General features: G+C 36.5%; 1 protein-coding gene across 1 annotated transcript in view; it reads right to left on the reverse strand.

The window, feature by feature from the left end:
• ANAPC10 (anaphase promoting complex subunit 10) overlaps window positions 1-13,413 on the reverse strand; it is a 31,380-nt gene extending 17,967 nt beyond the window's left edge. The window contains exons 1-3 of the mRNA XM_009890727.1: window positions 13,299-13,413; window positions 11,858-11,948; window positions 10,398-10,518 (exon numbers count right to left, since the gene is read on the reverse strand). Coding sequence (XP_009889029.1) covers window positions 10,398-10,518; window positions 11,858-11,948; window positions 13,299-13,413 — 327 coding nt within the window. The remainder of the gene's footprint in view (window positions 1-10,397; window positions 10,519-11,857; window positions 11,949-13,298) is intronic.
• Window positions 13,414-14,407: the final 994 nt, after the last annotated feature.

Genomic DNA, 14,407 nt, shown 5'->3' on the forward strand with positions numbered 1-14,407 from the left:
TTAAAACACTGAAGTAGGGAACCTAAGTATTTGAGCCTCTTCTGTCATGCTATCATCTCCACTCCACCAACCCACTTTATTCCTCACTCCCATGTTCAGTCTCCAAGCAGAATGCTTAAACCAAGGGAAGAGCATTGAGCGCTTTCTTGATATGGTTTTTATGTTGCCAAAACCAAATCTCTGCTTGCTTCTCTTTACTTCTGAAGCATTAATGATTATCTGCAAGAAGCATCTAGTGAGCCTACATTGGTAAACTGTAATTAGAAATCCCTACAAACTTTGAAAAACCATTGACCAACAAATATCCCAGTGCACCCTCCAAACACAGAACCTTTATTCCAACAGGAACTTTCAGTAAAAAATGATGTGTGAACAGCAGACACTGATGTTCACACAGGCATACTGCATACAACCCAGCAGGCGATTTTTCTGTTTTTTTTGGATTATGCCCTGGAGGTGCTGGCACAATGGAATTTCAATACCATAATTGCTTATTTCTCTGTGTGCCAGCCTCTGAAATAACAGGTAAAAAGGAAAAAAAAAAAACCCCACACAACAACACACACATAAAACAAACATTCTCTTTTTTAAATTACAGGAATCACAAAATAAAATGTTTTTAATTCTCTAGTTCAAACGATGTAATTTATAACCATGACACAAACAGAGAAGAAGCACAAAAGAAGGGAAAATACAGAAATAACATAACGTTCCCAAGGTTCAGTTTACAAGGACCTCACACAAAGTTTTTTTTTTTGCAACTCTTACTAGAAACAGTATTATTTGCTAAAAATGCAGTAGCTGCCAAAAGCTATGATCCATCTAAAGCAAACATGTTTAAGATGGAAATAGAGTGTTAATGCTGAAGAAAGACAGAATTGAGTATACAAGTTTTCTTTTAAAATTGTTGAAGCAACTGCAGTACGGTGTTAAGTTTGTTTTTCATCTTTCTGAGCAAAAAGTAATTGCATTCACAGATAAGCACCCAAATTAGAGAGAAGTACACTAAGACAATAACAGAAGTAATCAAATTTCAAACTTTCTAATTAAACCTCTTTTTCCTGCAGAAGGTTATTGGGAATTCAACACTAGCCTTGGTTCACATGATAGAACAATGGGAAAATTTTCCGAATGGTTGAACGCTAACCCTGACAAGTGTGGAGAGCCAACTACAATACATTATATGGTAGCATAACCTGCCACCCACGTTGCTGAGAGAACAGCTTTCAAACACATGCACCGAGCTGTAAAACCGCAAAATCCCTTATTACACATTGTCCCTTACTTAAGGTGAAATACACTATCCCCTCCTTTTACAAATCTTGGTGCTTTTTTTAAACCTTCATCTCTGAAGTTTATTTAGCAGCTAAGTAGACTGTTTTTCAGACTTTTTTTTCCAAATGCCATTTTTCCTGTTTTGTTTTCTAACCAAAATAAAATCATGTTTTTATAGTACATAGTGAAGCCTGTTATGTCTTTCACTGTTGCCTTTTTTTTAATGCTACTTCCACCTGTGACATTATCCAACTTTTTAAAAGGAAATGTCTGATATATGACTAATTCATTTGAGAAGACTTATTTCTGGAGTGAAATATTTTCCTTTTTTTAATAAGAAGATACATGACTCATCACTGGTAAAGTAAAAAATGGTTCCATCGTGCTTTTGATTGGAAGACCAGATATTCTGTTATTTACTGTAATTCTTCTCCATTGTTACGCAATTTGAATATATTCAAAAAGATAAACTGCCACAGTATGGGTGGTTATAGACAGTGGTATTTGAGTAAGTCAACCATTGCTGTAGAATGACAAACATACTCCACCCTCATTACAACATGCTGTGGCTACTAGCCAAACATCTTTGCCTTTTCTAAAAAGGGTACGTTATAATAAAAGCAGACCATCAAAACAAATAATACAAGGGGACCTGAGATATGATAAAAGTAATAACAAGTGTTAGAAAACATAACTGAACAAGGTAAGTTAACTACCCAATGATTTTAGGAACACCTATAACCTCATGCTACAAAAAAAGATCATTGAAAAATGCTGGTATATAAAACTTTCTTAGTTAATGATTCCCCCCTTCTACCTCCCCCCCCCCTCCCCCCGGCACATGTCTGCTGCTTGAATCATTGCATTCCAAGATAGTTAGGGGATATACACAGTTTCTTCAGGGGTTTTCAGTTGCAACTTTGCTGGCAATGGGAATTTTATTTGCAAGTGTTTCTATTCTACTGACAAGGTCAATTAGTCCAACGAACTATTGGTTGTTCTGTCTGATAGCTCAGTGTATTTATTCAAGCAAGCACTTTTATAACCCACAATTGAATGCAGACAGTTACCCTTGTAAACACGACTGTCCACAGGGATTTTCACTACATTTTGGGCACGTAAAAGAAAAACATGCTTTTCTTCCCTCAGCCTGATAGCACATAAGTTTGATTACAGCTTGAATTTCAAGGAGCAAAGGGGGGTGGGAGTGGGGCTACTGTTTTAAATATATATATATACACGATCTATGTACCTAAATATACATATTTGGACCAATTCTTAGGAGCTAAATAACACAGACATTTGATTGACCACTCTAGGAGCTCCAAAAATTTGGTAATGCTATCAAAGACACATAGATCAGCATCTCTGCTCTATCCAGGCATTAACAAGAAAAAAAGCTGTGGTTTAAGAGAAACAAAGAGATGCTATACGTAGCACTAAGGGTTAAAGGCTACATAAAATGCTTTCACAAAAGCCAGAAGCGTGGGGCGAGGGGGGGTGGGGTGGTGCAAATCAGCTGCAGAAGTTGGTAGAGTTAAAAAAAAAAAAATTAAAATAAAAACACACACACAAAGCTCTAGCTAGAATTTTTGTAGGTCAACAGCACGGCCATGCTGCTGGCAAAATGCGTGAAGAGGAAAAATGACAGACCCTAGCCTGTCACAGAACTTTTATTAACACATACATGTAACTCCCTTTATACAAAATCTTCTTGCAAAGAAGAGATTCTTCATTTTCACTAATTAGGAATGGTAAAAGGGCTAGTACGCCATTCTTCATTAATCAAGTCTTCCCTGAACAAATCCTTCAGGGATATAAAGAAGGTAAGAAACTATCATGGAAAACCAGCAATCTTTCTTGGCTGTATTCTACCACTTTGGGTATTATACAGATACTACAAAAATAAAAAGCCTACTGACACCATCCGAGAAGTCTGTAGTACAGGAGACAATCACAGAAATAATCAATAAGGAAATATGGATTCCATAAGTAAATAAACTTGGTGAAACACAGAAGTATACAGTATATTAAATCTCTAACAGCTATTTAATCAATATTAAAGCACCACTGAAAACAAATAGCTTTTTTGAAAAATGTTACCAAAAAAACTTGAGTCAGTATAACAAATTGATAAACAAATGGGAACAAGAGGTTTTAAGGACTGGAAGGGGGAATACTTTATTTTCACAGTGTCACAGATTGGTAGGGTTTGGAAGGCACTTTCAGAGATCATCTAGTCCAACCCCCCTGCCAAAGTATGTTCACCTACAGCAGGTTGGACAGGAATGCATCCAGGCGGGTTTTGAATATTCCAGAGAAGGAAACTCCACAACCTCCCCGGACAGTCTGTTCCAGTGCTCTGTCACCCTCAAAGTAAAGAAGTTCTTCCTTATGTTCAGATGGAATTTCGTGGGTTCCAGTTTGTGCCCGTTGCCCCTTGTCCTATCACTGGGCACCACTGAAAAGAGTCTGGCCCCATTCTCTTGACACCACCCTTAAGATATTTATAAGCATTGACGACATCCCCTCTCAGTCTTCTCTTCTCCAGGTCTCCCAGCCTTTCCTTATTTTGACTTAACTGAAGAAGGAACTTTATACACAGGTGTGTATGGTGCTTTACCTTGGTTTTCTGGGGTATTTTTAGGCAGAGGTAACTTTCACCAATGCAAACCAGGCAATTCTAGACAGAACTAATTCATTTGAATAAAAATGTCAAGCATTCACAATCTGGTACCAACGGACATCACCATTACAATCTTCAATCAGTCAGGTATAAAGTAGACATAACCCGATGTGGACTTTATTTTGACTTGGGATATTGGTTCAATAGCATAGATGATCTGCATAGACTACAAACAAATCACTTAACCTTCCTACAAGATGACTAATACTATTACCATTCTACAACAGTATTCTCATCCTACATACTCCAAAAGAGTGCTGGAAAAGATGTCCATCTAAATTTGCATTTGTTTTCTTACAGTATTCTATACTTGCTATAAGGCCACAACTCTATCCCTACTTGTTTTAAAAATACAAGTTAAATAAGAAATTCAAACATTTGGCACTCTCCCTCTGACACACAGACCTGCTCCTGTCCGCCAGAGAAAGGCTGGAATTTGTTTATAATATTGTAATTAGAATACACTAGCCTATGAAAAATTCCTCTGTCATATTGGAAGATAGTTTCCCTGCATTGATAACATATTTTTTTTTTAATCTTAAGTTTTAAGCCATCCACACCAGACAGATTTTTACAGAAGTAAAATATATAATGAACAGGCTTTTTAAGAAATCTCTTCACATCCTCCTACTAGAACTTCATGCACGGAAAATAGATGAAACCATGTAATCAAACACTCACTACAAAACAGGTATTACACAGCATAATGTAAGTGATTAACATCAAATTGATTAGTAAGTTATCTTGCCTTTTCTCATTGGCAGCAGAGAGAGAAGTTCTTCCACTTTTACATGAGAAATCATACACATTTTCTAATTCCTTTTCCATGGCGGAACTTAGATCAAATAATCATGAAAAAGGTTATAATTCCAGGCAAGGCATTCACACATATGTAAAATTTTGTGCTTCGATCTGTTCGTAGCCTCTATATACTTGAGTTCCCTCGAGGAAAGCTCTGTACTTCATCAAGTTCCTGCCTTCCACGGAGCTGTTGCCACTTTCTTTCACATGCCTTTTCCTTTGCTTCAGAAGGTAAAGTCAGACTGACAGCATTAAAAATACAGGGCCTCTTTAATGTACCCTTGCCTAATTGAGTCCCTCTGTGGCAAGAAAAGGTTCCTTCATAGATTCGTTTCTGAATACTGGGATACAAAACAAGACCAAATATCTTTCTAACATACAACACGTGCATCAGCATAAAAACAAAACACATACCTCATATGCACAAAAGCCTATTTCAATAACTGCATTTCTCACGATGGCATAGTAAGCTCTGTTCCTATGCATTACCATTCCAGGGTATAAAAAGCAGGAAAGCTGCAATCCCGTTGGTAATTTCCACAGTTTGAAGCATGTATTAGTTGATTTCCATAAGCATAGGAATGATGAGCAGGTCATATTATCTACAGCGATGATGGCATTGGCAGGAAACAGTGATGTTATGTCATTAAATTAGCCTTTCTTTTGTAGAAGGGTTCATGTGAACATCCCAACTGCTGACTCACAAAATATCCTCTCTGCTTGAAGGTGGAAATATGGAATACCAATTGCATCAAATGGAAATAACCCTACTTCCTAAACTTGACTCCTACCCTTGATATCAGTCACAAAGCTTAATAACTAACCAATACCAGTGGATCATTCTACCCCTTTGCTTTGCAGATTTCCATAACTGGTAAGTTTTAGGTGTAAGGAACAGGTACTGCCTGCATCCTGATGAACTAAATCCATACCCAACTAGCATAACAGCAAGATAACAATCAAAACAAACAAGCTAATGTGCTGACATCATCTGCAGAGCATCCTAGAAATAGAGAAGACAGACTACAGTTTGAAATTCTATAAAACTAAATCTTACTCAGTCTTTTCTTAGCAACAAGTGCAGTTTGCTGAAGCCAGATGGAATATTTTAAATTGACATTCTGAACCCAAGGAATAATTAAGGGTCCGAAATGCATCTTTTTTTATATGGAAGAAAGAACACAGAGGAATGGTTTCTAACCAAAGTACTTGAAGCCTAGTCATGAATCTAAATAAAGCAGTAACACAGTACTCCATCTTCAGAGGAAAGCAGTTTAAAATGGACCTTAGAGATGTTTAATCAGAGACTCAGAAGCAGTACATTTTCTTGATTCGTTAGCTTGCAACAGACCTATGACAACTTAGCATCTCCTTGTTCCTCAGTATCTAAGTTTACTCCACGTAGAGAAAACAGGTTGAGATTGCCAGCTGTTGAATTTCAGAAGAGGTCTAGAAAAGTCCAGCCTCTTCACTACAATCTCTGGACACTGTAGGAGTAAATAGGGACAGACTTCCTTAACTACCTCTCAGAAAAGCTCCCCAGTTTGGGCATTCCTCTGGTTGATAATTCCCTGCTCTAGTGCAGACCCTCTTAAATCAGTGAAGAAGTGGCCCTGTCCGTGGTGCTCAGTCACAATACCGTGCCACCAGGGAGCTGCTGTGCTTGCAACAGCTCTGAAGCACCTGGAGCTTCCGATTATTTCCTTTTAGGCCTGAACACTAATACATCCTATCTGCCATTTGGATTATTACTACCCTTAAGCAATTTGAAAAGCAAAGTACACGTAGCAATGACATGCGCTAGCAATGGTGTGGTCCTATCACAAAGCTTGCCAGTTTCTCTGAATGACAAGCACAATTAAATGAAAAACACGTCCTACTTCAAATCAAAAATCATGGGAAAGTCCAAAAAGTGTGCTGGAAGGACTAACTCCTACTGGAATAGGCAGGAAATTATACTTGTCTAGTTGCATCTTACCTAGTTACAGCCAAGACATGTATGCCACATTCCGTTGTTGAGTCCTCTACAAGGCACAGCAGAATAGACGACTTCATCTCTTTCAGGAGGGGTTCTGCCCTTTAAAGCAACTTTAATTTGGGGATTAAACACCAGTGGCTTCTCAGATGTGAACTAACGTGAGAAGTGAGTAACTCTTTTCAAAAAGCCTGACCCAAACCTTCCCAGAGTGCCTTTTATAACCAAAGGTGTAGAACTGTCTAATACAAGAGTTTACAGGTGCCTTGCTTTGCTGTGTAAATTACCTACATTACAGGCTGACAGCAGAAGTCATTGAAACTACCAGGTGAATATAACCAGAAATTCTACATGCACTCAGTATCGTAACACTTAAATGTTTTTATGGCAAGAGGAACCGCTGATGACCTAAATGTCTTGGAGAAGTACAAAGGTAACAAGCAGGTGAACATTATTTGAAGAGACCAGAGATCTCTTGCAGCCAACATTTCACTCACACCCTTTGCAGTGGGTTATTTGCATATCATGAGAAACTGCAACAACTTAAATCACATACTGAAAAGTCTGGATGCGGTTCCAAAAATGCCTCTATAGACTATCTTGTCCATCCAGACTGTTTGCACCACTACGTGGGAGAACTCTGAGACTGGAAATGAGAAACTATTTGCTCTCCAAGCTTGACAGCTGTGATAAAGAGGCACTTAAGTCAGAGGAGAAGACTCACTGCACACAACTGTAGTTCCTCCAGCTGAGCAAGGGAATAATACTGCCAGATTATGATGGCTGTTCTCACCCATAAGATGGGGTAAAAATGACTTGTTTCTCAGAGGAAAAAAAAACACTTTCATTCAGAAAACAATTTTATCTTACATTCCAAAAATGACATACCTACATACTAGACCACAAACAAAAGCTGATCTTATACTAGTGATAAAACCTAGACTAACAGTACATTGTATTGGTTTGAAAATTAGACTATTAGGAAGAAAACACATGGAGGCATCATAGGACTTTCATTAGACACTGTGAGCTGGGCAAGCATCCATGGAAAAATATAAAATGATTTAGCTGGATTTTCCACCCAGTTAATCGGTCCTGAAGCCAATGGAATCATGGTATAATTAAGCAGATTTCTCTAAAGAGCTCATAACAGTTCACACTGCTTTAATAACCTGTCTGTGTGTCAGAAAAGCTGAGGAAAAGAGAAAGTTTCAGGAATGAAGGAAAAATTAAGAAACAAAAAAATAAGAAAATTTTATTCTGAGTATCAAGCCATTTAGGAAACATGAAAATTGATAGCAATATTTAACGTTACAGTGGCAACAAAGTTAGTCACTAGTATTTTACAGCAAAAGTATTGTATTTCATTAGTAAGCAGCTTGACCATATTTTCATCTCAGTTTTGAAGTAAAAAAAGCTTATAAGCATGTGGTATGCATAAGAATTACTGCTCTCATGCAACATATTACAGTCATATTAATGTACTATAAAAGATACTAGTAACTTGTTTCATTTAGACGTGCCTTTTTAACTAAATACATTACATACAAAAGCCTGTGTTTAGCAAGAAAAAAGCTAAAGAAATATTGCCCGAGAAACTGCAGAAAACTAATATCCTTATATATTTTATTATTTCTATAGATCTTTAATAACACATGTACCCTCAAAAGTGGAAGTTTACCACTGTATAAGAAACTTAAGTTATTGCAGTTAAATGTATAATGCTGTACTAAACATTATTATAAAAGGATAATCATTTAGTTATCAGAAGACTACAAGCACAAAATCAAACTGGTAATTAAAGACAACAATGACATCTAGTGGACACTCCGAAAACAGACCCATAGCCTAACAAGGAACAGATCCAGCTGCTGTTACTGTTATACTATGTGCAACTCCCAAATTGCTACGATGCAATTAAGAAGATTAAAAGACAGAATTTGCACCTGATGAAAGTCAAAGTAATGTGATGATTTGTTTCTTTCAAAAGAATATTTATTAAAAAAAAAAAAAAAAAAGGAAAAAGAGCCAAGACCCTTCCATTTAAGTTCTAGGATAAAAGTATAGGTCAAGACTTGAGAGACCACCACAAATCATTGAAAGGATATAGATAGATACACAGTGCCAACATAATACGGGCAGACACGTTTACTACACTTTCTGTTCCCACTGTGTCTACAACCTTCTACTTATAACCTGCTCTTGTTGGTACTTCAAAGACTAAAAAACAAAATTAAAACAATAAAAATGCCCCAAAGTAAAAATTCAAACCACTATTTAGCACCCCCCTTTTCTCATCATTCTGATCCTTCTGTTACTGTAATACCTGCCATATAACAGAAGTAAGTCAAGCCTTCCCAATATATCAGCAAGTAGCTGCTGAGCTCCAGAGAAGAGGAATCTGAAACATGAGGCTACCATAACTCAAAATCAGCAAAGATACCTGCTGATGAGTAACTCTATTAGTTTACAAGGTGGACAAAGACCATGGATTATTTTAAATCTGCTTTTACCATTTACCAAAAGGCTAGCAAAACTAAGCAGTTTAAAGCAACTCAAATCTGATCTCAGTTGTTCCATCAAAGAAAATTTTTCTGGCTGGAACCTTCACCCTGAAAAAATACTGGTTTTGATTATTACACTTTTGTAAATAAAAACATTAACAAAACACTACAAATCTATGTCCCATTCCAAGTCTTAAGCATCAAACATACTATCTACAGAAACAGAAATAGGATTTTGCATCATATTAACACTGCATCCCTTCCAAAATTTCTACATCTCAGTGACTGTCCAGTATAAAAAAAAATATTGCAAGAGTAAAGCATCATTTATGAAGACATCTGATTTTAATTTACATTAGACTTCCAATTTAAATTGGTATCTTGCTTGCTTTATATATGATTTTGGAAAAGTTAGTGTTGCAATTCCCCTAGCTTTCACCATCAGTAGGAGCTAGCGTCAGCCATTAGCAAGTATGCAACAGGCCCTCACTTACATGAAGATTCTCTAACCAGTATAATACAATGAAACCTTTGCATAACTGATGATCAGGCCTTGTGCCCCAATTTCTTTTTGCCAAGGTCTCAAAGTAAGCTTTGAATCAGATGCTACTAGTTAATAAGAGTACATACAGCCTCCCAAAAATGACATCCAGACTCCAGAGACTTTTATGCACCATACACCAACATAACTGAAACCTGTGATTTTAAATTCTGATTCCTAGTGAGACTTAAAAGCTGAGCAATGCATTAATGAAAACTTGAATTCATGCCCCTTTTTTTTTAAAAAAGTAAAAAAATGCAAGTATTTAAAAGCTAAGTCTCTGTTTTGATGTATGCAATGCGTAAGGTTTGCAGATATTTTAAGTGAGATCAAAGTCTAAACAGCCCTGTTCTGGAAAACCCCACTCTCTATTCCATTACAGGACCTATATGTCAAGTCTGTTATTACCATGTTGGTAAGGGAGCCTGGTAAAAACAGAAAGCAGCCTAGTAAATTTACAAGATAAAAACTAAAAGCAAACATCAAAATAGACCCAGCCATTTTCCCCCTCCAAGCACAATGCCATATTTTACCTCCAAAAACCATTTTACTACATCAAATGTCCTAATGAGAGATGACTATTTTAAGACAGAAAGCAAAGCATCATTGACCTACCCGGATTTCCTGGAGATTATGAAAATTATTTCCTACTCTGACAGAGATTTTACTTGGAGTGTAACTTTCATCAGATTTGTAGTCTGCATAAATACATAATGTCTTCACTGTTGTTTTTCTCCTGCAAGACACAACAAAAGCTATGTAAGCACTGTAAAGAAAAATATTCAGGATGAGTTTGTGGCTAGACTGTAATAACTAAGAATGTAGTTGTTTTAAAAAGTAACACAGGTGTATCTATAGATTTCTAAGAGCCCTGCTGTTAAAGCAACTAGGCATTTTTCCACATTAAGTGACATGCACAGAGTGGATTTTCACTGTTCTTCTTTGCCTGCCTTCAGAATTGTCAGTATACCAACAAGTGCAACAAAAGGCCAAGATGCCAAATAAGCACTGGTATGTGATGAAGCCTATGTTTAGCTTATCAAATATGGGCTCTATTACTACACCAAAAAGTTCTCCAGAAAGCAAATAAAAAAGGTGATAAACATCATCTTCTTTAACCAAACTCTTAAGATAAGGCTAGGACTGACAGCATCATACTCAGAACAGAGTAGGAAAAGGTTTCTCAAACAATCAGTTGGTAAGTTATACAGGCTTACTTTAAGAATAGTCATCTACCCTTCAAATGACACTCAGAAAATCAGGACAAAAATGTCACCTTAGGTAGGGAAATGTGAAACTGTTACAAATGACATACTATTTAACATTCCTTTGTATTGCTTATTTAGGCATTTAGTAACCATAACATTTGAAAGCTCATTTTTATAAACGCTAACAAACTGGCTTCTTACCAGTTGGGTAAGAGGATTATGCCAGGAATCCTTGTACTTCCAAAATTCCTACCTTGGTGAACAGTAATCATGACAAAGTCACACAAAACACTGTAACCCATTGCCCTGGTTTCAGCTGGGATAGAGTTAATTTTCTTTCTAGTGGCTACTGTGTTTCAGATTTGGTATGAAAGGAATGCCAATAATGTATATTGTTTTAGTTGTTACCAGGTGATGTTTATTTTAGTCAAGGGCTTTTTTCAGCTTCCCATAGAAGCTGAGAGGGAGCATAGACAGAAGAAGCTGGCCAAGGGAATATTCCATACCATAGACATCATGCTCAGTATATAAATGGGGGTTGGCCAGGGGGATGGGCTGTGCAACCAACTCACAGGGCGGTGAGAATGACTTGTGTTGTATTCCTTTACCTTGTATATTTTTTAACCATCATCATTATTATTATTGTTGTTGTTATTATTATTTTCCTTTTCCATTATTGTTCTATTAAACTGTCTTTATCTAAACCCAGTAGGTTTTTTTTTTTCCTTTCCCCTCCTTTTCTCCCTACCCTTGGGTAGGGTGGAGGCAGGGAGAGGGGAGGAGAGAGAGAATTGAGTGACCGACTGCGTGGTCCTAGCTGCCAGCTGAGGTTAAACCACAACATCCATATAGAGTAACTTTTAATACCTAAATTGGATGTTCACCAAATGAGGCTGTGATCCATCTGACTGCCAGTAAGTTTCTAGATTATCATCTCGTAACTGATCCACTCCAAATCCTAAGAAAAAGAAAAGGTGATACTCTTGAATATCCCATTTCCATGATGTAGACACCACAGACATAACTCTTCCGCAGCTGTTACAAACTAAAGTATGTATCCTAGCTTATAACATAAGGAAATAGCTCTAGATATCCAAGTTGCCCTATGCTTTTGTGACAAAACTGAAACAGGGGAATATGTTAAACAAGGCTCAGTACGCAAGTGTCTTTACATTATCTCCTATTGAAGTCTGTGGGGTTTGAAACTAGTCAACATGTCCTGGAATTCCAAACAGTTAAGTAGTAATTCATACTAATTGCAAGAACAATGCTTAGTGGTTAGGCTTTTCCATCTATTCTATAATCTAACTACTGAACTAAAGGAAAATCATTAGCAGAGACCATTCATTTATTATAAAATTTTAGCCAAATATAACATTTTCTTTTCAAGTAGTCTCCTGAACTATTTTTACTTTTTCAAGTTAGTAGCTAGATCAAGCAATAGATGCCAAAACCAGTATTCCTGAAAGTTAACACTGTCACATTTAAAGAAACAACTCCAAATCCAAATTTTTCCATTCCCTCATTTGCCAATCACATCCTTTTATTGATTGCTCACACTAGTTGCTGGTTTAATTCAGCAGTTGAAGATTAATCTGCAATAAAAAACTACCTTCACTCTGTTTGAAGCAACTAAACCAAATGACATTTTTCTCCAAGTAAGGTACCAGGATATCAGACCAAAAGCATTCAAGCCTGAGCACAATATTGTGACATAAAGCGATCATTGACTCTAGGCTGGAGCAAGATATCAAATCAATTTCCAACAGGTATTTCTGAAATAGCAACTCAACCACCTCAAATGAAAAGAATACAGATTTTCAGACATTTTGAGCTGGTATAAGCTATCATTAACTGCACTTCAGGACAATTTATGATAGTTTTATTTTACTTGCAGGATTTAGGTCGCCCAGCTGCATGTTTTTTTTAAATTAAAAATTGAAGATACCCAGGCAAAGTGCCGAAGCATAGAAACAATTACTCTGTGCTGGGTATGTTCCTGCTCACGTGCTTTAGTTTCTTCACTGTGCAAGTAAAAAACCAACTTAGTATAAAATCAGTAAAAAAACTGTGTTGTTAATATGAGATATTTCTTCATTACAAGATTTCTGATATAGTTAAAACTTTCAGATTGCATCAAGTATAGACTAGGCCAAAATTATTAGTAGTGGCTACCCACACAGCTTACACTACAGCAGTTTTACTGTTACACTCAGTACATATGTCTTCTTATCAAAACATAAAACACTATATATTCTAAGAAGAAAAATGTACATTCAGCTTTTTACACTATTTATTGTGATTTTACCTGGCTTACAGGATGAAAGAGACCAAACTGCTTGTGAGCCTATTTCTCTAACAGTACCAGTCCTCTCTAACTGCTTTGGATCAGCACCAGGTGGTGTCTTGTTTGGGGTAGTCATTTCTAGTAAAAGAAAACAAGTGCGTTAGTTGATACACTTTTAGCTTGATGGGAAAATTAAAGGGTTGTGTTTGTTCATATAGACATTTCAATTATTTGGCCTCACACTTAGATCTAGTCTACAGAATATGCAGTTTATACATATAAACATATACGCATATGTATACATTTTTGCATGTCTGTAGAAGCTTTTAGTTAGATATAATATATAGAAATAATGTAAAAAATAAAATCTATCTTTAAATAAGAGGTTCCACATACACGTAAATTTTGTGTCCTTAAAACACACTTGGAACATTCAGAAGACGTATTTTATTTGTATCATTCTAATTCACACATACAGAGTTAGTCAGGGTTTCAGGATTTGTTTTTTTATGGTTTTGTTTGTTTTTAAAAAATTAAAACAGACCCTGTTGATTTAAAGGCTAACAATACAACTTAATTTCCTCCCCACATATACTTAAGCAGTGTTTTTTATATCTGCAAGTTCAGGAACCTATTCAGAAGCTAGAGCAAGCCTGCCCTCCTGGAGATACTTCTCCTTAAAAACCGGAAAAGGGACTTTTAAAAAAATCATATAGCCTCTAATTTGGTAGGGATTGGTATTGCCGCATTTAGCCATGATCCATTCCTTTAACTTCACCACTTCATCTGGAATCATTAACCTGTGACTTGCACTGCTCAAGTAATCACATTTACTCTCAACACCTAGACTACTGCCATATATACTACAACATAATCATGTTGGGTTTCATATAGTGCAGAGCACCTTACTACTTCCTATAAAGTAACTTAAAAGACTTTTTAGAAGAAGAAAAAGTCCAAAGAAACATAAGTTCCATGCAAGGAACTACATTAAATTTTAAAATTAAATGTAAAGCACTCAAGAGTCAGGGAATTAGAGCTGACTTCCAATCCTTTGCTTACATTCATGACATCATATTATGCTCTGCTAATCTCAGAAAAAGTCTTCCAGTACCTCTCCTAGATAGCAA

This window comes from Charadrius vociferus, unplaced genomic scaffold (assembly GCF_000708025.1).
Source record: "Charadrius vociferus isolate BGI_N301 unplaced genomic scaffold, ASM70802v2 scaffold178, whole genome shotgun sequence".
Classification (NCBI taxonomy): Eukaryota; Metazoa; Chordata; class Aves; order Charadriiformes; family Charadriidae; genus Charadrius; species Charadrius vociferus.